At 42.1% G+C, this 22,772-nt stretch overlaps 1 protein-coding gene across 1 annotated transcript in view; it reads left to right on the top strand.

Moving 5' to 3' along the window:
* The window catches only part of LOC124155233 (protein Wnt-1-like), a 176,755-nt gene that overhangs the window by 89,090 nt on the left and 64,893 nt on the right, over positions 1-22,772 (top strand). The window contains exon 2 of the mRNA XM_046528949.1: positions 2,118-2,380. Coding sequence (XP_046384905.1) covers positions 2,118-2,380 — 263 coding nt within the window. The remainder of the gene's footprint in view (positions 1-2,117; positions 2,381-22,772) is intronic.

Here is a 22,772-nt window from a genome sequence, read left to right as displayed (position 1 = left end):
CGGAAAATATCCTGAATTGCTTCCCTCCCGCTTCGAAACACGGATAGACATGGACGTTTACGGGCACGCAGAAACGTTATCTCCCTCATTTTATTTCACCGTCTCCTCCACGCTAACCCCGTCTCTCCGCGTTCCCCCGCCTCAGAGAGGGATGGTGGCTCGTAAATAAATGAAGTGAGCAAATTAGCGGATCAGACTTAACGGTAATTCGTGGATATATATTTTTTTTCTTTTCTGAAAAATGAAAAATCGATTTTTACGAGCATCCGGCCTTAAAAGCGTCCCATCTGGATGAGGAGAGATGCATCTTGCTCGGGTTTTTCGTCGAGTGAAAAGAAGCTGTTCAAGTGGGGTGGTATTACGGTGATAGTGGCTCTAGGAAGACGCTCATGATGATCAAGGGCGTGGGTCGGGGAATGAAATGCGCTTATAATACCCGCTTCAGCATGTACAGAAGTAATACCCGTCGTAAAATCGTTCGCGCGAGTTTCTTGACCCCCATCGCGCGGGCGTCAGAGAGTTAGATTTTGTTGCCCAATGGGATCCTTCCGCTTTGATATTGCATAAACGTGCAGTTTACCATCAAAACGGGATCACTTACTTTTTTTTATTTTTACGGAAGTCACGCAAAGCATTTTGTTGAGCGCCAATGTACGTGAAACCGATGCTGCGCCTCCATATTTTTTTCGACATTTAAGGGGGTTTTTGAGGCCAAATCCGTGTCTGCGACATGCGCTATCTTCATTGCTTCGCGAGTAGGAAGTAAGGCAACTTTGTCAACAATCTCAAACGGTGAACGGACATTTATGCACGCCCTCGAATGAAGTGGGCATTTTACGCCCATAATATCTAGTGGCTATAACTCGGTCTACGCTGAGGAGCTAAATAATATGTAAAAACTGATGGAAGATATGCGGCAAGTATGAGTGACAGTAAAAGAATTTTGTAAGAAAACGGATGTGCCAGTTGTCACTCATTTAATGAAATGGATGTCGCACTATTTGGGTGGAAGGCTTATTCCGATATCTATCAATTTTTTCCGTGTGTTTATCCATTTCGCCAGTAAATTTAGACTTTGCATTGAGGATAAGTTCATATCAGGTCTTAATATCCGATAATTTTCGGCCATATGGTGTGAAATGATTTTAGGTGGCAATCATGAAGCGATGTGGATCTACTGTGACCAAGTACTACTATATTTACTTTCAGCAGACATACTTGAAGATGACTCAAAATGTATTGAAAAAGGTCGTGAAATCAAAATTAAAGTACTTGTGGAAAATTGTCAGTAACTTTATTTTTAAGGTGCTAGTATCCCACCACATTAAGCCGGAAATGACTCAATTCTATAATTCTATATTCTATGGTTGTATTATTTATATTATATTATATTGCCTTAGAGTACATAAATTATTTCCAATACAATTTTCTCTCTGCATTGTAGCTTCACATTACTTTATTGTCTTTGTACCATCACGCATCCGTAAATATGAGAAGGATCGAGGGCATTGCCCACGGACAGTTAAAAATGGAGAAAACTAAAATCACAATTTACCTCCCTGCCTAAGCATTGAATTTCTGTTATTTATTCCATAATCTCGATTTTATCCATCAAATAAATGTTTTTTCGATTCCGCAGAGCTGCAGAAGAAAAACACAAAAGCTTTTCAAACTCCATTTCTCCGTGTACAAATTATCCTATATTTATTAAGCATGCGTGAATTTTATTCTTTTAATGGAATGTTTCAAAGTTTTCATGTGAGCCAGAATGAAAAATAACAATCATGTCTATTCAATGATACTTATTATCGTTGCATTTATGACATTTATCGTCCAAATTCCTCTCTGTTCCTATTTCCATGCATGAGCACATGATTTCCCAGTTTCACTCAACATTTATGCTCAAGAGTTTTGCAATATATTGACATCTCTCTTGACGAAGTTGTAAAGGTTTTTACAGTGTATTTCCTGGCCTCCATTTTTTCGTACTCTCTATACAGCAAGGCGTATATTATGCTGCTCTTCATTACATGAAATTTTAATTTTTCCGTCGATTATTAAATTAATAACTGCTTCTCTTACTAAAATCTTTTTCTCACCACTCTCTTTCGTCTTAGGGGGATCGCGAGGGCGGGTGAGCCGAACAACCTGCTTCCTCTGAGCCCAGGAGTGCTTACGATGCACTCCACGGTGCACGCCACTCTGCGTCGCAAGCAGCGTCGGCTGGTGCGCGAAAACCCGGGCTCTCTAGTGGCGGTGGCCAAGGGGGCGGCGCAGGCCGTCGCCGAGTGTCAGTTCCAGTTCCGCAACCGACGATGGAACTGCTCCACGAGAAACTTCCTCCGGGGGAAGAACCTCTTCGGAAAGATCGTGGACAGGGGTGAGTACTGAAATCCGTTTTCATTCATTTATGTATCTTCAATACCCCGAAAACAGCCCATTCGAGGCCTTCACAGGTGGGAATCGAACGAACCACAACGTTGGACGATCACAATTTCCCCTGCCCTGAATAGGGTCAACCAAATCAGGCCGGTTTCAAACCCTCGACCTTCAGTTTTGCGAGGACTTTGCGCCGGTGCCATTGAGGCAGGTTTCCCAAAACATTTTCATGTCTGATCCAACGTCGCCGTAGCCAGAGAAAAGAATTAAGAGGTTTTCAAAACATGCAATCTTATTTTATTTATTTATTTCCATCACCCCGAAAGCAACACTATTTGGCCTTTATATCGGAGGTTTTTTTAACAATTAACATAGTACAATCACAAATACAACCATGCCCTGGCTCGGAGTTAACCATCCAGGCGAGATTGAAGCCCGCGACATTCATTGTGGCAGGCGAGGACTGTACCCCGCCGCCACGAGAACGACGAACTAACGAGGTGATGGTTGGTGTGGTTGCTAGAATTGACTTCCCACCCCGTGGGTCCCGGTTCAATTCCCGGCAGCGACGGAGATTTTTCAGAACCACCCGAACTCTACATGAGTGTTTGGTAGAGGGCACTTCAAGTAAAGCACTTCGTCCTTTGGATTGGATGCTAAGCCGTTGTCCCCTTGGCTCAGAGCGGGCTAATGCCGTTGCTGGGTTTCTTCGAATCTCGACACAGATTTATCAAATTACGGGCATTATTTTGAAGCTCATAATTTGCACGCGAGTAACGGCTAACTCCTCTGGATGTCCATTCTCAACTCTAATCCGTTACAATGTCGAGTCGAAGCTTACGCTTACACTCTGTGAAAGGCGGTGTCCGCCATTGTTAGGCTAAACTCCCCCTTGAGGGATAATGAGAATTGGAAATTCCTCTCTAGAATTGTCACACTTCATGTGCGCTTGCGATTAACTGCAAAAATACGCCGTAGGCTAGCGTGCGGGTATTTCCTCAATAGTGAAATATATATGTTGGCTCTTTTGTGGTTTAACATAAATTTCTTGTCTAAGAATAGCATTTAATGACGGTATTTAATTCTGATAGGATTTGAAATCATTTAATTTTTATCCCATCAGAAGGAGGTAATGGGGGAATGATTTTATAAATAGATTGACTAGCAGCAGTGTTAGCATTCTCTTGCCCCATAAATATAAGTAAGATAGAACTATTTGAATTACTTAGGGTTAACTTCCAATTTAAATGTAAATTTTGTCAGGGAAAATTGGAAGGAAATTTGAATTTGCTACATAAATTTTCGAATCAATGATTACATTGTGGAGAGCTGTCGTAACATCTAATCTTTAATGCATTTCTATCACTTACATAATTGTTGATCTGACAGCAGGATCGTATTACTTTCGGTGATTTGAGCCAAAACCACCTGAAATCCTTTTCATCGGCATTCGCGAAATATATGTGCGGCTGCCATTTATATTTCTGATATGCATTATTGTATAACTGGCATAGTATCTCAGGTCATTGTCATCAAGCGTCACAAAGGGTTGCCATGAATAGAAAACCACAAACAACCATGTAAGAGATTGACGGCTATTTACACCTTATTAGCAGATAGGTTATTAAAATGGATGATACTAAGCCTCAAAACGAAAACCGAAAATTCTCCATGAATGCATGCAGTTCAGCATTTTTCTACCATTTAAGGGATAAATGACGGTCCACCACTGTTAGGCTAAAATCTCCCTTGAGGAATATTGAGAATTGAAAATTTCCTCTCTGGAATTTTTACACTTCACATTTACATCTTATTTGGCTCCTTCAGTGGGCGTTTCATTAGAGATTGGAAGTAGTTTTCTGTATGCATTAAGTGCAAATGGCGTCGAAAATGGAACCAGGGAAGGACAAACCACCATTTGGAGGGAGTGGGAAGGAGCAGAAAAAATATTAGGGGATGCGGAGGAAAGGGCGCATGGCTGCAGCGTCGTCGAACGGCGTTTAGTCGTCCTATTTTCACCCCCGGAGCCATTGTGCATATGCAAAATCGGAGAGGAGGGCCCCGGGCGAGCGAGCATGTCACATTAATGGAACGGTGGGGGAGGAGGCGGGGGCATTTAAAAAGGCCCGGCCCTCGGGGTCGCCATGGGACCCGAGCGGAAACGGCCTCGCGGGGCCTCTCGTCATTGGCTCGCCCTCATCTACCTCGAGAAAAGCGCCCTTTTACCCAATGATAATCCCCCCTTTGTCATCACGGGACAATCTAACAAGCGTCGTTACACAAACGCGATGAATGGATGGAGGAGGGGTGGGGGTCGGAGGAGAAATGCACAGGGTAATGGGTTGGGTAAAGGGTAAGGCCGGAGTAGGAGGAAGGATGGCACAGAGGGAGGGGTAAGGGTGAACCATGTGGACATTTTCAGGGGACAAGAGCGACCATACAGGCGGGCGACGCCGGTGAAGTGCAAAAGATCCTAGGGTCTCTCCCTTCCTCTTATCCCATGCCATCTAACCCTGGCTTCGGTCCTTCCCTTGGGATCCGATACCCTCTTGGATTTTCCATGTGTCCTTTTCTAAAAGTAACTCTCTACTCTTTCGAAGCTATTTATGTGAGAGGTATAGTGATCCTCTCAGGCTCTCTCTCTCTCTCTTCTTCAGTCCCGTTCAGAGATCCTAATCCCTGCCTTATCTTCTTCTACTTAAACCTCCATTATGTTCATTCTTCTTCTCCTTCTTTGCGACCCTTTACGTAAGAAGATCCGGTGTGAGTGTGTTAAAGTGGAAGTTCTTTTCAGTCACTCTAGTCTGGTTTTCAGGTAAATCGATACCTACTCAGTCGACAATATCTGTATTGCATTAGAAGGCGCTTTTTTTTAGATTTCTGCTTAACATTCTTCCGGGAATGGGGAAAATCGTGGAAAGTATCACTTAACACTATGCAAAAGTTTGCAAAACCTTAAATACAGTGCAGATTAGGTGGTAATTCCATGAACTTTACTTTTTTGATGATTTTAGAAAGGACAAATAATTTCGAAGAGATATGGAACAAAAAAGAAGATAAATAATAAAAATAAATTTAAGGTGGTGGATAAATTTAAGATGTACACTTCGATTCCTTCAATTTCAGGCAGGCTAACTAGAAAAAAAATTATATTTTCGAGGCAGTTTTATCCTGGCAAATGTGGCATTCATTTATTAATCATCTCATTTGTTTTTGTCCGTCATAAAAAAAATCGCTCATCTCTTTTTAATCGGTTTGATTTGATTAGAAAAAATACGATCTACGAAATAAACAGGTTTATCGTAGTTATAGTTTATGCCCTGTGCGAGAAAACAACTGCTGAACATCACTGACATCATGATGAATTTCTGGCAGAGTAATTACGATTTCATAAAATAAGAATATCACAATACGTATTGTGAATGTTTAACCTGCTCTTCCAGCAGTCAATGCGGAAATACTGTATCCATGTATTCGTGATATGTTATTTCTTTGGCTTTGAAGTGACTCGAAATAGCATTAATTGCGTTCAACACGGTTTAGTGGCATTGCGGAAACGTTTGGCTGGGTTGATTTTGGCCCTCACCTTTACTCAATCAATTATGTCACTTGGTTTCCGACATCAAGTAAAGCGAGGAAAATTCATCTTATTTCGATAGGCAGGCTGAGCACAATGCGTTCTCGGAGCGGTCGTGCGTTCACACAAGACTCTCGCTTTGACACAAATTAGCCGCCTCTGATCACAACCCTTCCCCACTCGCTCACAGGAGAGAGAAAAAAAAGGAGTCTCAAACACAAATAAACTCTTGCCAACCGTTTGCATTACCGCTCGTCACTCCGAGAGGGTTGACGTGATTCCCCATACTTTGATGTGCGACGACGGGAATGGATGAGATGGAGACATAATTGGGACAGTTGGAGGAGGATAAAAAAAACTGTTTGAAAGAAGAAAAAAAAGCTGTTTCCACGAAGTCCCTGGAGATATATATATATTCCGTATCTGGTACGAGACAATGGGATGACCCGCACATAGAAATTGACAACGGCCGGGTGTCCCCGGCAATGGCGTCCTGGTTTCCTCAGCATGTATATACACGTACGAGTGAGGGCCCGAGAATGGAGTTCAGCGGCGGTTTAAAGCGGGAGTGCGTGTTTGAGTCGGGTGATTGGAGTGGGGCGCTGCTAAAGTGCTCCAGGGAAGCACGCTCCCCACAAAAACGCGGCGAGATAATGGACGTTTCCGAATGCGCGCCTTCGCGGAGCAAGTATATACACTGGAGGGGACCCGTAAACACACACTTCCTCGCCAGACCAGCCCTCAGGGAGGGTCAAGGGGGACACTTGCCAGGGGGTCTAGGCCTCGTAGGGGCCATGCTAAGGAGCAGCGTACTATGAGGACGAGTAGAAGTTTTCATGGGTGTGACGTTTCAACGGGTTCGCTCATCTCCCTTCTTCTACAGTCATTTTCACGAGAGAAAGAAAAATTTGACACCAGTATTTGTCCGTTTTCCGATCCGTGAACAACTTCTCGAGTCATTCGCGGAGAAAAATAGATGGCTGCATCCCTTTCGCAGATAAGTTGATGACGTCATAGACTCTTTGTCAACGGCTTTTCATCAACCCATCGGCATAGAAAATCGGTCTAACGCCGAGCTGTTCTTTATCAATAACACACTAGCAAGAGATTCCTTCCCTCAAGGAAGGGTTCTCTCTGAACGAATTTATTAATGAGAAAAATAGACGACCGTATCCCTTTCGTATATAAGCTTATGACACCATATTTACAGCTGCTATCAACTCCTCGGCATAGGAAATCGGTCCAAGGTGACCCGTGATTAACGCTCTAGTGAGCGATTCTTTCCCTCAAGGAGCGGTTCTCCCTGAACAAGTTAATCAATCGAAGCTTAATTACGCCAGTAACTCAAGGAAAGTGGGCAGCAACTTACGAATTAACTTATTTAAAATTTTTAAAAAGATGAGTGAGCGAAAACTTTTATGAGCTAGCTGCTAGCTTTACTTTCCCCGTTATTATGTAAAATATACATGTAAATACAGTTTGCAAATTTTACTACTATAATGGTTATACCTATATTTAATTCTTTAATGAATACATGAAATACATTAGGAATTTTGCAACAGTCGATATAAATGGAATGTATGATCTTAGGTTTTCCCGGCGTATCTGGTGCAGAAAAGATTCTCGGGTTTTCGACCGGTTAATGTTCTCCGTGGCTTCCGACGTTTCGAGCAGCGACTTGCTGTTCATCCTCTGTGAATGGGAGACATGGAGAACGTTAACCGGTGGATAATAACCAGAGAAACTTTTCTGATTTAAATTGAAGTTGGAGAGAGGCATCTGAGGACTGCTACCAAATTTTCCCAGAGGCTCCCGAATATTTCTGAGCGTGCCTCCTCTTCGCCCAGCTCATCCTTCGAACTCGCACTCAAGTTTTCCATTCTCTTCTAAGAGCCTCCCTTAACACACACGGGAAAGTGGCGAACTGGGCAGGTGGGTGGGCAAAGAGGAACAAGTAAGGTGAATGCGTTCGGACTCACTACCACTCGAGAGAGCAGCGTGTGTGGAAGAGAGAACTAGTGTCGAAAAGGGCTACAATGGGCTGTTGTCCGCAGCTCATGTTGGCGATGAAGGATGAGCCTGGACGGATCATTCAGGAAGTACGTATGCACGACGGAAGGGCTATAATCGATCGTTTAGCAGGTACCACACACAAGCTCACTCGCTGGTGATCAACCACTTCAATTTTCCGCGCAGTTACAGCTGTCGTTGGTTTTTGTCACTGTTTACGACTGATGTGTTGCTTAGGATTGGATCAGGACGGAAACGCAGCCAAAATATCTACGGTCCGATTTTTTTTACCGTCTTCGGTCTCGTTGAAAGATGCTGCCAAAATTATCCGTGTTTTGCTAAAGTACACTTTAGGCAGCCTCACTTATTTGTCGCCCAATCAATTATTTAATATGAAAATTGTTAATAACAATTTAAACTGATAAACTGCAAAAAATATTTAGTCTTCCATTCATTAGTCTATTGTAAGCTGAGGTTATCCCGTCATTATTCTGTTTACAGATACTTCCCACAAGCAAACACATAACACTTCCTTATCACGCAAATGAAAATTCTACTGACAATGAGAAACTAAAGATAATTTAACATAAATAATACTAAGCGATCCGTAAAATATATCTCACTTAACAGACCACATTTATTTCGTAATAATATCTGTTAATATATAAACGATTATTTAGTAGCCGCACGCCTCAGAGCTTTCAAAAAATATTATTGAGCACCATTTAAGTTCTAAAACTATTTACTTCAAAGATCACTTATACATTTTGAATGTAATAACCTGTCAAATTTGGAATTAGTTGCACTTAGAAATTCTAAAATTATTTAAAAACCAATACTAATTTCGATTGAATTTAAGAGTTTTAACTGAAAATTAGCGGTGGCGATTAAGGAAAAATAAACAATGTGTGCAGATGACAGCATTTAAGCCGCATTCCAGCCGTGGTAGGAAAACAAACAAAAGAGGGAGAGAGATAACGTGATGATTATCTTCCCTCCTTTCCGCTGGCGCTGTCCACGACACAGGGAACCGATCTCACGGCGGTCATTTCACCGCAAACATCTCCTTTCCTGTGCCGCGGGACGGAGGGTGTGTGTGGAAAATAAATAAATACGAAAACACCCGAAAACTTTGGATAAGCGGGAACCTCTTCAATAGGAGGAGGAGACGACCACGGAGGATGAAGGAAAAACTATATATGTATAGGAGAATCGTCGTTGTTGATGTTGGCATTCTCACTCGACCGAAGGAAACTAAAAAAAAAAAGGCTCGGTGCAAATAAATCGTTTTCCGTTTGAGTAATATTTGAGTGTCCCCTTTCGCTCTGTTAAAGGTGGGGTTTTTCTCCCTGTGGTTGTGTGAGTAAGGAGAAGGAAAAAAAAACACTCCTTTGCCCATCGGGCAGGCGGCGTGCTGACTAGGGCGATGGTGGGCTCCCTGGCTCAGAGGGCCGATGGACTAAGGCGACCGACCATGTAGGAGAGGAAGTAAGGAGGTTCCTTCCCACTCCCTCTTCCTTATGGACACAATACCTTTCAAGAGACTGAAGAGAACATCTTCGCTCTCTCTCCTCAGGCTCACACAGTATTCTGCCGAAGCGGAAGGCTTGCCTCCAAGCTCACCTCAAATTATGTGCCCAGCAAACATTAGGTTCTCTCTCGGTTCCCGGTTATTGCTGATTATTATCATTCGCCAATGGTTAACCTTGTCCACTCAGATTTATTTCCATCAACATTTTTTATGTCCTCACCCCTTACAGGCGAAATCATAATGAATTTATATTTGGCTAATTAATTTTATTAGGTTTGATTTTCGCCTTAGTTATAGAAAAAAATATTTCCGTACATTCAGCAACTCAACGGTAAATTTCAATTAGTAACTTCACCATCGTAAATTGCGAAAATTTCCAACCGCTCGATGCGTTGGCGACGGCGCGCCGCGGCGTCAGAAATCCGGTTTGCTTTACTTTCCGCAGCTTCACTTTCACGGTTCCAGCTGTGGCGCTCATTTTCATTACTACGTGGATTCTCAACAATTTGCCAATTCCCTTACCGTGAAGAATTGAAGGATTTCTTTTTTAAACTACCAACTACGCATTAACAGGAGACTGAATATCAAATAAAAAATATCAATACCTTTGAAATGTCAACAATATAATTATGTCAACGACAATGTTTATATTTCAATGGGGACAAGTCGACTCGATTCTTCAGGAATCCCTATTACTAATATACTCTTTTGCTCTCGAAACTCACAGGAGATAGGAAATTAAACTTTTGCTGAATTCCTGAGTCTTCCATTCTGCAGACGAAAATGGTTACGGTTGAAAAACCATCGGAAGTAGGTTCTCGAGGTTAGGAGCTTTGGAACTCACGCGGAAATCTACTCCTATTTCCGTCTTCTGAGGCGGCACGGGCTGGTGATTTTTTCCTCCCGTCTATACGTGAGGGTGAGACGCGCGGCCCATCCCCTTTAGTGAAGCCCCATCGCCTCTCCATCAGCGGAGAGTGGAAGTTCTTTCTCTGAGTCTCTCCACTCCTCCCACGCTTCTTTCCCGCGCACACCTACCACCGATCCATCCTCCCTCCCTTCAAGAAGCCCAATCCTGCTTATTTGCCCCACTTTCCCACCCCTAACCACCCACCCCACCCTATCCACCACCGGAGTAAAAAGGGGTTGTTTGCCAGAGGGAAGCGGGGGAGGAAAAGGTGGAGGCCGAATGTGGTTCGGTGTCTCCATTGACTGCGTTGGCCCTCCTTCGCTAGGGGCGTTTATGTGGGTTATTGGAACCTAGCGTGATTCTGCTGGCACAGACGACCCGACCACGTGAGGAAACATGGCAATCGTAGGAATGAGTAAGTTTTAGGAATCATGAGAATTTCTGTCCGTGTCAGGGTGCATTCATTGCTTCAGAAACGTGATATAATCTATGCGTTTGAAGTGTGATTTTATTCTCTTTTCGTACAGCATGGTGTAATGTCATTTTCTTCAAAGTAAACTTTAACAAGACCGATTTCTGCTCCTGCTTAGACGACCAAGACAGAAATAGCTAAATCAGAGTATACGTGATCTAGTTGACAAAGACGAAAGCGTTTCTTTTCGGGTCGTTCGTTTAAATTGAATATTTTATTCCCGTAACCAAGAAATCAAAGAAACAAAAAGTAAATAATTAAGCTCCAAAAATGTAGTGGCAAAATTAGGAATAAAAATCGTTCAAATGGCACAGTAATTCTGCTCAAATCATGAATTCCTCCGCATTACAAGACGTCTTCAAATAATAATGATTAGCCAAATCTTATTCCAATTTAGTGGCAATCCAAACGTCTCAGTAAACTTGAGAAAACAATTCTCCAGCATAGCCACACGAGCTTTTTCAAGCCAGTTCATTAAAGTCTCTAATATTACGATAATACCTATGATATCTCTATCTTGGATTATTGAAATATATTTCTTAATTCGTAATTATCTAAAAAATGTAAGAGTATTCTGCGATGTAAAATTGTATATACCACCCAGGAAGTAAAACTAAAATAATGATGCTCGGACTTAAATATTATTTTCTGAGTATATTGAAAGATTTAAAGTATCGGGAAAAGGTAAAAAAGCTGAATTTACGGAAATAAATAAAAGCAATGGCTTTATGCCGTTATGCATAAGAAAATTCACTTTGACACTGGGAACAGATGAGGATGCCAGGTCGGTATGCTGTGTTTCATTCCAACCTGCCTTAGTCGGTAGATTACCGAGACTAACAATGATAATAAGATTATATTGAATAGCCAATTGTGTTACATCGGAATTTTCCCAGCAAATGGGATTACCGCTAATACATCGCCGGAATGTATGATTATTAAATTCTCTTTTACGAAGACAATACAACCGTTTCCTGATTCCCTCGCGACCTTATCGCGAAGTCCTTCAAAGAGGCTTTGGGCAATTAAAGCGCTGGATTAATTCATAGATGAAGAATTTCAGTCCGCGTCAGCCGTGCCCATCATGCACCGCGCGAGCAATCACGCGCGCAATGAAACGCAGGGTCTCTTCACAAGCGCAGCGAAATCGAGCTTTGTGTGGAAATCCGCGCCATAGCGGGCGGCGACTGTCTCTTTTTTTATTCAATTCCCTCGCTCGCTGCGCAGTAAAAAGCGGATGAGAGGAAGTTGAAAGGAGGGAAAGAGGGTGGGTTTAGGCGAGGACTCCTTGTTGCGCAAGCGGGGAAGAGAAGCGCGTGTGCAAGGCTTGCATGGAAGTAGGCGTGTGGAGATAGTCAATTAGGAAGAGAGGGAATTGTATTGGCGGAGAGGACTATTTGATGCGGCGGAAGGAGCGAGTGAAGAGGCCGGCTTGGGTCGTGAAAAGCGCCGCTCTTTCCGATATGAAAGGCCGAAAGAACAAATTTACAGTTTATAGCCGGAGATGGACACCGAAACAGTTTAAAGTATTCGAAACATTAGTTATACAAACAAGCGAGGGAAAACGTTCAATGGCGGAAATTTTGTGAGCTAACTGCGTGGACCTCGTAGCGGTCCAGTAGAATCCAGATGAATCTTGAAAAAAAAGAAGACGTCACGGGGCGTTCACCTAAATTATTGTATTTAAATATATAAAAGATCGTAGCACTTTTCAAAAAAATTATATAATATTTAAAATAAAATATTTATAACTTCCACCAATTGAAGCCTGAATCTCTTGACCTTATTTTATTGTAATACGAAAAAGTTTTTTTCCATAATGTTACGAAAAATTTCTTCATCATGAATGGAAATGAATGCTTTCCCCATTTATAGAAAAGCATACTCGGGAATCAGTTTTAAACTTATCATAAGAAAGTTGTAATTGTTCTGTTATAAACAGATGAAAGACAGATATTTAAAACAGACAAACGGAGATGTATGATTTGACAACCACCGGTCAAATTTTATTCAATCCAAATGTTATTTTCAAGTATTTATTACCATTCGAGGCATGGCTATTACACCAAATAAAACAAGTTTGAGATATTTTTAGAAAGTTTTTTAACCTATCAAGGTCTCCGGTTATGTTTTTCCTCGGTGCATCAATTTTTTTCCCCACTGATTTCCAGAAATCCTTGGATATGAATAAGCTGTCAGTTGTCAGCAAGTTCTTCGCCATCGATAAAATCTTCTCATAGCATTCCATGGGAATATTTTTTAGAGACTTGTGAACTGAAGAGTGGCATCAAAGAAGGAAGGCCTGTGATTTGGCAAAGTAGCTGCTCGAAGGGTATTCAGGGTCACCAGGGTTCCTGCGCACAATCAAGGTGGTTTGGGGTCGGGAGCGCATTTGATGGAGGGTTTTAGGGTTTGGGTGGGGATCGCGACAGAACTCACCAGCGGGTTTTTTTGTTTCGTCGTCAACGACGGAGATGTATGTTTTCAAAGGAACCGAGAGGGCGGAAGACAACGCGATGGGACACGGCTCTTGCTTCGACGGCAAATGGAAGTGGAGATGGGACGGGTGACGTCGTCAGGGGAAGGAAGGGTTACCGAGGCCTAGAATGATAAACTCAACTGTAGATTCCGTCCTTGAGTAAGAAGAATTTGTCGAGGAAATGGAAGACTGTAATTTAGATAACTGATCCCATTGCCATCCCGAACAAAATTTGGACAGATACCTTTTCAAAATTTAATGGATGTCTATTTAGCATCTTACAAACCACACACCTTACACATACACCTTACCTTACCCACAAATGATTTCACTGAGTTCAAACTTATTTTTGTCGCAGCGAAATCGAATTCAATATTTCAATTGCGGGCTATGTAGGTATCTGAATACCAATTTTCCAAAGTTAGGAATGAATTTCCGACTAATAATCTAACATCTTCTTCCATGTTATGACACCTATGTCTCTGTTTTTTCATAAGTCCAAAATGATTAATATTGAATAAGGATTTTAATGGAGATGAGCTTATCTCGTTCATCTATGGTAACACACACACACACACACAATCAATCTTAAACGATTTAAATGAAATCCTATAGATCATGGACGTGGGTATGTCATCAACTGTTTAATTTTTCGAGATTCTTACGCTTACTTACAAGTCCAAATGGCATCTTTCTTAGACATTCAAACCAACGAATGACTAAGATATAAAAATTACCCTTAGTTCGAAAAAAATGTCCGAAGTAATAGATAGAAACTCGGGGGGAAACCCGAAAAATACCATCTCATCCGGACAGAGACTCCGCTTATGCCGACACAAAACTAAGGTGCCTACCTTTAAAATGTGAATGCTGGCCCGAGAAACCTTTCACGAAAGAGAATAAACCCATACCAATGTATAAAAGTCGATACTATTTGAAATCGCCATCGGCAATGCTTCGGACGGATTGCGCGGGACGTGGAGGCGGGGCCGCCGGTTGGGGGGGCGTACTTTAAATCGAGGGTGGGAGGGGGGTGGGTCGCGAATGCGAAAATCGGGAGTGGTCGCCGAGATAGGAGAGCACCCATGCGTGATTGGCCGATCGTGCTCCTTGCCCGAGATAGCTGCCCCATCCTTCTTCCCCCTCGGGCTGCGGTCGTCACGGCCGCCCAATCCGATCACCTCCACCCACGTACGTCACAGTGACTCGTGAAGGGGCACTCCCAAGATCAACTAACTCTACAGGTACGCTCATGATTAATATTACGGATAACCTAGGGATGTAAAGCTGGTAGTGCAATTTTCAGCTCCTGTACACGTTAGCTGGCATTGGCATTCATATACGATGGAAAATTTGTTTGAATATCGGATAAAAGTTTTACCATTAGCTTACTAGTGCAGATTATCACGATGAAATTGAAGAAAGATATAATTCTGGATTATTTCTTCCTTCTTAACATGGTACACGATTTAACGCTACTTCGCAGCCAGCACAATATTTGTATTTATTCTTTCGTTAAGTACATCAGTTTTTATGCTCCGCGGGAATATTAAACATCACAGAACCGATCTACACTGGTGCCGCGTCTTCATTTGCAACGTTATCTAGTATCAAATACGAGTGAGAAAATATATAACTGCTCAGTACGCCTTGGTCAGCGTTAAAACTGTAAGATTTATACCTATGGTTCCTTTAAAATATATACATGAATAAAACATAAGGGCAACAGTAATACTATGAGAAGAGCTACTTCTAGACAAGCTCTCGGAGAAGGAAAGAAAGGTTTTTAATATATATTTTAGAACGTTGATAGAATATAAAATTTGCGTGCAACTGTCCTTACATTATAAAATTCAATTCTTAATTTCATAAATTAAAGTTATATCCTCAATGAGATGAAAGGATGCAAACACTGACCATTTATTAGCACAGGAGCCAGGAATAGCACTAAAAGCCGAAATACGTATCACATTGTGTTGACGGGATATCTAGAGACGTCAAGTGAGTTTATGATTCGGAGGATACACTCCCACGAGTCTTACCGACCACCTCTCCCTTCGCCTGGGAACAAGAATCCGAAAAAACAAGAGGACATGTTTGGAGTGGGGTTAGATTGGGGGGGGGGGCACAGTTTGCGTGGGAGCAGCGGGGATGGGTTCGGTGGATTACCGAGCGACTGAACAGCGGACCGCACGGAGGGGTTGCCGGGACGACTCGAGAATGGTCCATTGAGTACCACTAAATTAGGAGACAAATTGGCATCCGAATAAAAAGAGGAGAGAACCAAGGGTGGGAGGTGGGTGGTTGTGTACCCACCCTGCTCTTCTCTCTATGGGATATTTTGGGGGGGGGGGGAGGGGAGTCAGTCACAAACGACTTTCATGTTATCATTCGAACCGATCGCTCTCTTTTTCTTCTCCTTCTTTCTCTGCCTCTACTCTCCCATATTCTTCCTCCTACTGCTAACCCCACACTGCTTTTCATCCTCCTCCCGTTTGACAGCTCTCCCGCCCCCAACGCAGCCAATACAAGTCTCCCAGGGGCCTCCTCCTCCTTCCCTCAGCCAAAGTTCCTTCCGCGTCTCTGGCGCTCGGATCTCTTTTGCTTAAATGCCCCATTAAACCCGCGCGCCCACATACGATGGCGGCGGTGGCCGACGGAGGGAGTCGAATGGGGTAGGAGTGGGCTGCCGTCGCACGCACTATTTTGCGTCGGGCGTGGGAACGGTCGCCATGTTGGTAAACGGGTAGCGAGCCGCCATGTCGAGTTCATAATTTAAATCGTATTGAGCAATATGGAAAGAGTACCCCGCGGCATTGCGACCTGATGAGCGATTGCGCGAGCATAATAAAATACGGTGCTTACCTAAAGTAATAGTTTCCTTCTTCATTTACATGGAACGAAAAACAGTAAAAGGTAACTTCCAACAAGGCTCTTTTTGTGCCTACTTGAGTTGAAAGTGCAGTCCCTCCAGTATTAAAGTTAAAAATACTTTTTTCATTGAATTAAGCAAAATGAAATCACATCCGAACAATTAAAACTTTTTGGCACGCCTGAGCTTAGACATCTCTGATGACAGAGCAAGTTAAATGGAAGAATGAGCTGAATGTATGTCAACTTTATAGTTCTGAATGTTTAATGAAGGTAAAGTAAAATGTATATTTTAAAAAATCGTGTGATATACTTACAGAATGAATAAATTGATGCACTTACTATGAATCTTTCATCCATAATGACAATTTGGCGCACACCGTTAGTTATTTGGGAAACTTCTCAATAGCCATGTCAAATATTTACGAAAAAAATGCTTAGATTATGCACAGCTATTATAACTAGGAATTAATGGAAACCAATGATTTACGAATGATGCCCCTTATCCACGTCCGTTGCTCCTTAGGTTTTAATATTTGAGTCCAAAAATCGTGTATCAAAAAGTAAGTAGGGGATGTATGGAGTCGAGAGCGTGTTTTATGAGATTTATTCCCCCTTGTCTTCGATTGACGCAGGCCGCCGAGGGCTGTGGGGCTGTCCATTGTGCGAAATGCGTGTCCTCGTGAACGTCTCGCCGAGTTTGGGGCCGATTCGGTGCTTTGGAAACGGATCGGGAAGTTGGTCGAGAGGGTTGGAGAGGTCCAGCATTGGGGGACAGTCCTTAATGTGGTCGAGCGAGATGGATGAAAACGGGAACCGAAAAAAAAAGAAATAGTGATTTATCCCTTTGAGCATGAACGAGATGATTCATTGGTTGCCATATATTTGTCCAAAACTCCCATCTTCCCCAATTTCTCATGGTCTACCCCCCCTCCCCGTTTCCTCGTTTTGAAGACTGTGGTCATACACTTTTCCCTACGCCGCCCTCGATATGTCGATAGGATCTCATCATCAGAGTTGGTCATTCATTTCCCCCTTTCTTTCGATGGAGCTGAAGAATATAATCCGATTTCGAGGAAAAATAATCAAATCAAATACTCAGCATTGGGTATTTTTGTGACCTATTTTAAGCTTTTTAATCTGGACATATATTATAATCCAGTATCGATAGGGTGGTATGGTTCCATAGTAAAGTACAATAGAAAAGAATTTATCTCATGTACTTAATTGAAAACACGAGCATTGCTAACAAGTGTCGCCTTCAATTTATGTAATTTTTCATTTCGAAATTTACAATCATACGTAAAAAGGCACATCAAATGGCACCGGGATATAAATGTTTTTGTCAATGAGGAACTTGCATGGGTCGTAGATTGCTCTAAAAACTATTTTGAATAAGTCAAATGGATACATTAGCTCGCAAAAATACCTTCAGTTTCTCCATTCAACATCAAAAGAAATAAAAATATTGCATTTAAAATCGAGAAAAATTTCTCTGAGCCGACCACTGCGCGAAGACACCCGAGCGTTGCCGAGGCCAGGCGTGACGTCATAGGTGCCTAAACAACCGTAGGGAGTAGGGAAATACGCTGAGCGCATGGTGTAAAATTTGTTTTGAAGGAGTATTTAGCCGCTCATCGTCACTTTATTTTGTTCTGTTATTCTGGGGCAAGTTTTCCTATTGCTATTGTGCCTAGATTATTACTTGGGATATTAATAATGCGGCATCGGGATGATGAAGTACAAGCGTTTCACTTCGTATGTTTTAGTTATCAGAAAAATGGATGATAACGTTGCCACTCGTTCGAATAGTACACCTGAAATTCATCTACGTCTACATAATACCCCGCAAGCCGCCTAAAAGGCGTGTGGCATGGGGTGTTAGGACACCAGCCTTTTTTTAGGACACCAAAAATTGATGCCACGACCCTCATGGAATCTGTTAAGACAAATTATTGCTATACGTCGGCGGAAAATCGAGTTGTAAAAGAAACTTGTAATACTGGAGGATAACGATCGTAAGCTGTGCTGTTGACATTAGAGTAAGCTGTGCTGTTGAATTTGGCAACGCCGGATTAACGGAGAAGGTAGTCCTATCCTACGGTACGAATTCACAGCAAAACAGTCTGCACACAATCCACATGTGAGATCGCGAATCGGTTCCGCTGCCAACACACACTCAAGCTACAACCTATTTCAATAATATAGGTAAATCCATAAACAATATACTAGCATATACCATAAAAATATAGTGGGAAACAGGCAAATACTCTTATCAAAAACTGGATGTCACTATCACATTATTATATTCATCACGTACAACTTACAATAACAGAACTCGTTATGATGAATACAACTATTTATTCACTGATTTAAACCCTTAAATTAGCCCACACATGTGACACAGGTGACATTTCTCACTACTATTCGTTGAAATAATGGAATAACAAACTTCACACACAGTTTTTATTTCAATAGCGTGATCGTGAAATGTCATATCTACGGTGAACAACGGAGATTAGCACGCCACTGACAATTTTTACACTACTGTTAGACATTTATCGATAGCGTAATAGCACTTTTTACAATTCAATCACGATGGAACACTGATAACTCTTGGCCGATATTTTTCAACCTTGTCAAACTTTGTGCATTACAACCACTGTCACTGTGATTATTAGCAGTAGCTTAACGGGAGATGTCACGTTGAAAATAACACTATTTTGGCATAAAAATGTTCCTAGATGTCTCAAATCAGCGAGCAAAAGTTGCATTGACTGGAATTCACCCCATAATACAAGCACAGACAGTCCTAAACGACGAATTCTCCGGTACCTACAAATAAACGGATGAAGCTATTGTATATAAAAGCTAAGCGGACATTAGTAAACATCAAAATCGTTCTAATTACATACTTAAATGAATGATATGCCGTCGATAACATCAACTTACAATTAACGTATCCCCCTTCCAATGGCCGTGGCTCAGACTCCTACAACGATGTTATTTAGGTATTATCAAATTTTTGGTTTAACTGCTCCAGTTTTATATTTTATGCCCTTACTCAGATATTAATATTATAAATAATGCAAAATACGAGGGCTTCCAAGCCTCTATCGTCGGATATTTATCTTTAAATATAAAATAATCAACACGTCTAACAAACGAAGCTCTCACAACTGCTGGCAACTATTACAAACAATCACAACAATAGCTTCGCGTGATGTTTAGGCACCTTTGACGTCATCGAGGCTTCGTCGGCAGTGGCTTGGGGGGTGAGGGAGTTTTTCCCGCGCTTTAAAATTCGTTATATTTATCATTAAATATCTCGCGAAGGAAAACTCAGATTTACATGCGGTTTTCTTTGTTGTATTCAGAAAATAATTTTCTGTCCGCCTATGAAATAAAAAAAATTCATGCAAGTTCCCCATTCACAGCATAGATAATATCCATTTAGCGCGGTCTAAATTAGTTTCGCAGAGCGCAACTACAGATTTTTAATGTCGAATATCATCGATACTGCTGCCTTGCAATAACAAGTGTGTATATAAAAGTTAATATTCAATGGAAATCAGTAAATAAATAAATAAATCTAAAATGATAATTTGCTATATTTCAAGCTGCCTCTAAATACCCTGCCTCCAATTTGCCAAAAACATAATATATTTGATCAATAACTTTCATAAGCTATTTTGTATATGTATTTCTATCGAAGCCACATTTTTCTGTGAAGAACAGCCAAGGCCATTTTCACTTTGCCCATGTTATATGGAAAGAGTAATTATTATCGCATGCGGAAAATAATAGAAAATTTCAAATTTAGAATCGAGTTGTGCCAGCACTCTTTTCACCAAGTGGTCTACACCTTGTCATTCAGAACCTTCTCTCTTAATATGGCACTTTATCCTTGATATTGGACGTTTATTACAAGAAAGCCGCCAATTAGTAAGACCTGACAGGAGAATTACTGCCTCAGCTGAATGCATAGATAATTATAAAATCGATAGATGAACTCGCGATGAAATAGGCATTTATACACCTCTGCAGTAATTGACGGCGGCAACTCTTACCCTAGATGAATAGTATTCTCAAATGGATGAAGACGTGACGAAAAATCTCTTTGGCAATCTTCATACATGCTCGCTTCCTCGGGATGATGATGTTTCCAAAAGAATGGACGGTTTAAGGCCTTTACACAAGCGGACGCATTCGACACGACTTGTCCGCGCCGATGGACAGAAGAAATGGGCACCGATCCTCCGGCCACAGCTTTGAAACATTACCCCCAGCTCACAGTGGATTTAAAATATCGCTTTGATTTGCGGAACGATGCCAATAATGGTAGACGATTCCCACCTTCGGAGGATAATGCGACGATGACCCCAAGCCGCCGTGGGTTTGATTTCCCCGAACAAAAAAAGGAAGAATGGAGGCCGCCAAAGGTATCGATTTGCTCCGCTCGAGATAAGACATCTAAATACTCCGCCGGTCTCTCCCTTTCTTTCTCTCGTGTCCGGGTCTTGTCTCCAGAAATCCTATCGGTCACCCTATCCACAATCGGGTATATTCCTCTTTTTTTTGTAAGAATCGGCGCACCCGGCCACGTAGAAGAAGAAGAAGAAGCAGCCTTGCTCATGTAGTAGGTAGGTCAGTTACGCGGTTCCATGGACCAAATCGGATTAAGTCCTTCGCTTTCCACTGTCGAGGCCGTATTTATCGGATTACCCCGAGTAGTAGGAGGAGCTGGCTGCCAGAGTGAAGGGACTCCACCCCCGTCCAGATGCTGTTTTGCTCCGGTCCCCTCCTTTCTTTCGGTGGAGAGAGGCAGGAGATCTTACCGAGATTTGCTTCGTGAACGGCACCAGAAACTTCCGAAAGCGGTTGGCCCCGGTCGAAGGAGCCTCGCTGATCACAGAATCCATGTTCCGGCGTTGAGGGCGGATGCCTCGGGGCCGGCGGGCCGTGAACTGACCGTTTCCATTTATTCCCAGCGCGCTATCTCCGATTCTCCATCTCTTCTTCTCAATTCTCCGCTAAATCCCACTCCTCCGCCTTCATCGCCTCCGCCATCCCAGGATTCCTTGTTTGCGTATGATGCGGAGATTTGTTATTTGCCATTGGAAGGAAAATTCCCAGGCGCTGCAAAATATCTGATCGGACAGACAGTAGAGAAAATGGCTTCAGTGAAAACACCTCATCGGCAAATACCATTTTGCATCTCTGGTTTAAAAAAACCGGCTAAGTACGTCGAGTAAATTATCTATGGCGTCAAATACTTGGCAAAAGGCTAATATTGAGAACTTCAACGCAAATACTTTCATCTGTTTTTCTTATCCGATTTTAAATTAGAGTCTAAAATGAACAATTAAATATGCCAAATCTTAAATGCCAAATCCCAAATCTTAAATCCTTTAAATATTTTTCTCGTTGTTTTACATAATTTACTACTTTAAATAAAGTGTTCTACACAAGTTTACTCGTGGGGAGGATAGAAATAATATGACTTTTCGTAAATCATTTCCGCAGTTCAAACATCAAGATATCCATGCATCGTTTTGATTAAATGTTTTAGGATATTTCATAAAAAAAAGCTGTAAGTTATTAATCTGAATGTTTGGTACAAAATCATTAATTTCCGAATCACTACAGTCGTATTTGCAAGAGGAAAATGCCCATCAGATCAGAGAAAATGCGTTTTAACCTGGATTAGGCAATGGTTACAATCCCGCAATAAGGTCACCGAGACAACAAAATACTCAAGAATAGATGTCGGTAGCGATTTTCTCGAGTATCAGCGTACCCTGACCGGGAGTTGCGGTGGAACTACAGAGGGACTTGAGGCGATCACATTTCCAGGAACACGCACAAACAGGACAAGCGAAGGCTACCCGTCCGCGTGTGCGCCTAATATGGCCCGCGTTGCGACGCAAAACATTCCCCGAATGTCTTACCTACGCGCATTAAAAGAAAGATCGAAAAAAAAAGAAATGCACAAAAGCTGCTCTTATAAAACCATTGCCGTCCTTGCGTTCTGAACTCCGTTGCAACAGAGAGGACAAAAAAGCGACGTTAGTGGCTCAAACGGGAAGCGTAGAATGGGAAGAGAAAAAAAAAGGAATCACGATTTTCCTAGGCTTTTCTCTCACACTCCAATTCCCCCCTTTCCTTCGCTTCGCCCTTCAGCCATTCCCAACCCCGGCGCCATCTGATCACGCTAAAAGCATTGCTAATCCTCTTTTTTTTCCACCTCCTCTATGTCCTTTTCTTTCCATATACATATATGTATGTACTACTCGTACATACATACAGATCCCCGGAGGATGAGTTGGAAGTGATGGAATTCCACACGCAATCCCACGCATTCGATGCCTTTAGCAGACAATACATGAATAAACTCTTTGCGGACCTTTTTGCTGACGAGATTAAAAGAACTTTGTGCGTAATGGAGGGAAGGTTTAGCAGGAGCACCAGAGGCGGAGTGGAAAGATATGCAAGTTAAGAAATATCGCGCTCTAAATCAAAGCCTTTTCGTATTTCTGCACG

The sequence above is a fragment of the Ischnura elegans genome, chromosome 3, assembly GCF_921293095.1.
Source record: "Ischnura elegans chromosome 3, ioIscEleg1.1, whole genome shotgun sequence".
NCBI lineage: Eukaryota > Metazoa > Arthropoda > Insecta > Odonata > Coenagrionidae > Ischnura > Ischnura elegans.
Note: the sequence above shows the minus strand (reverse complement) of the source record. Positions and strands in the feature narration are given on the sequence as shown.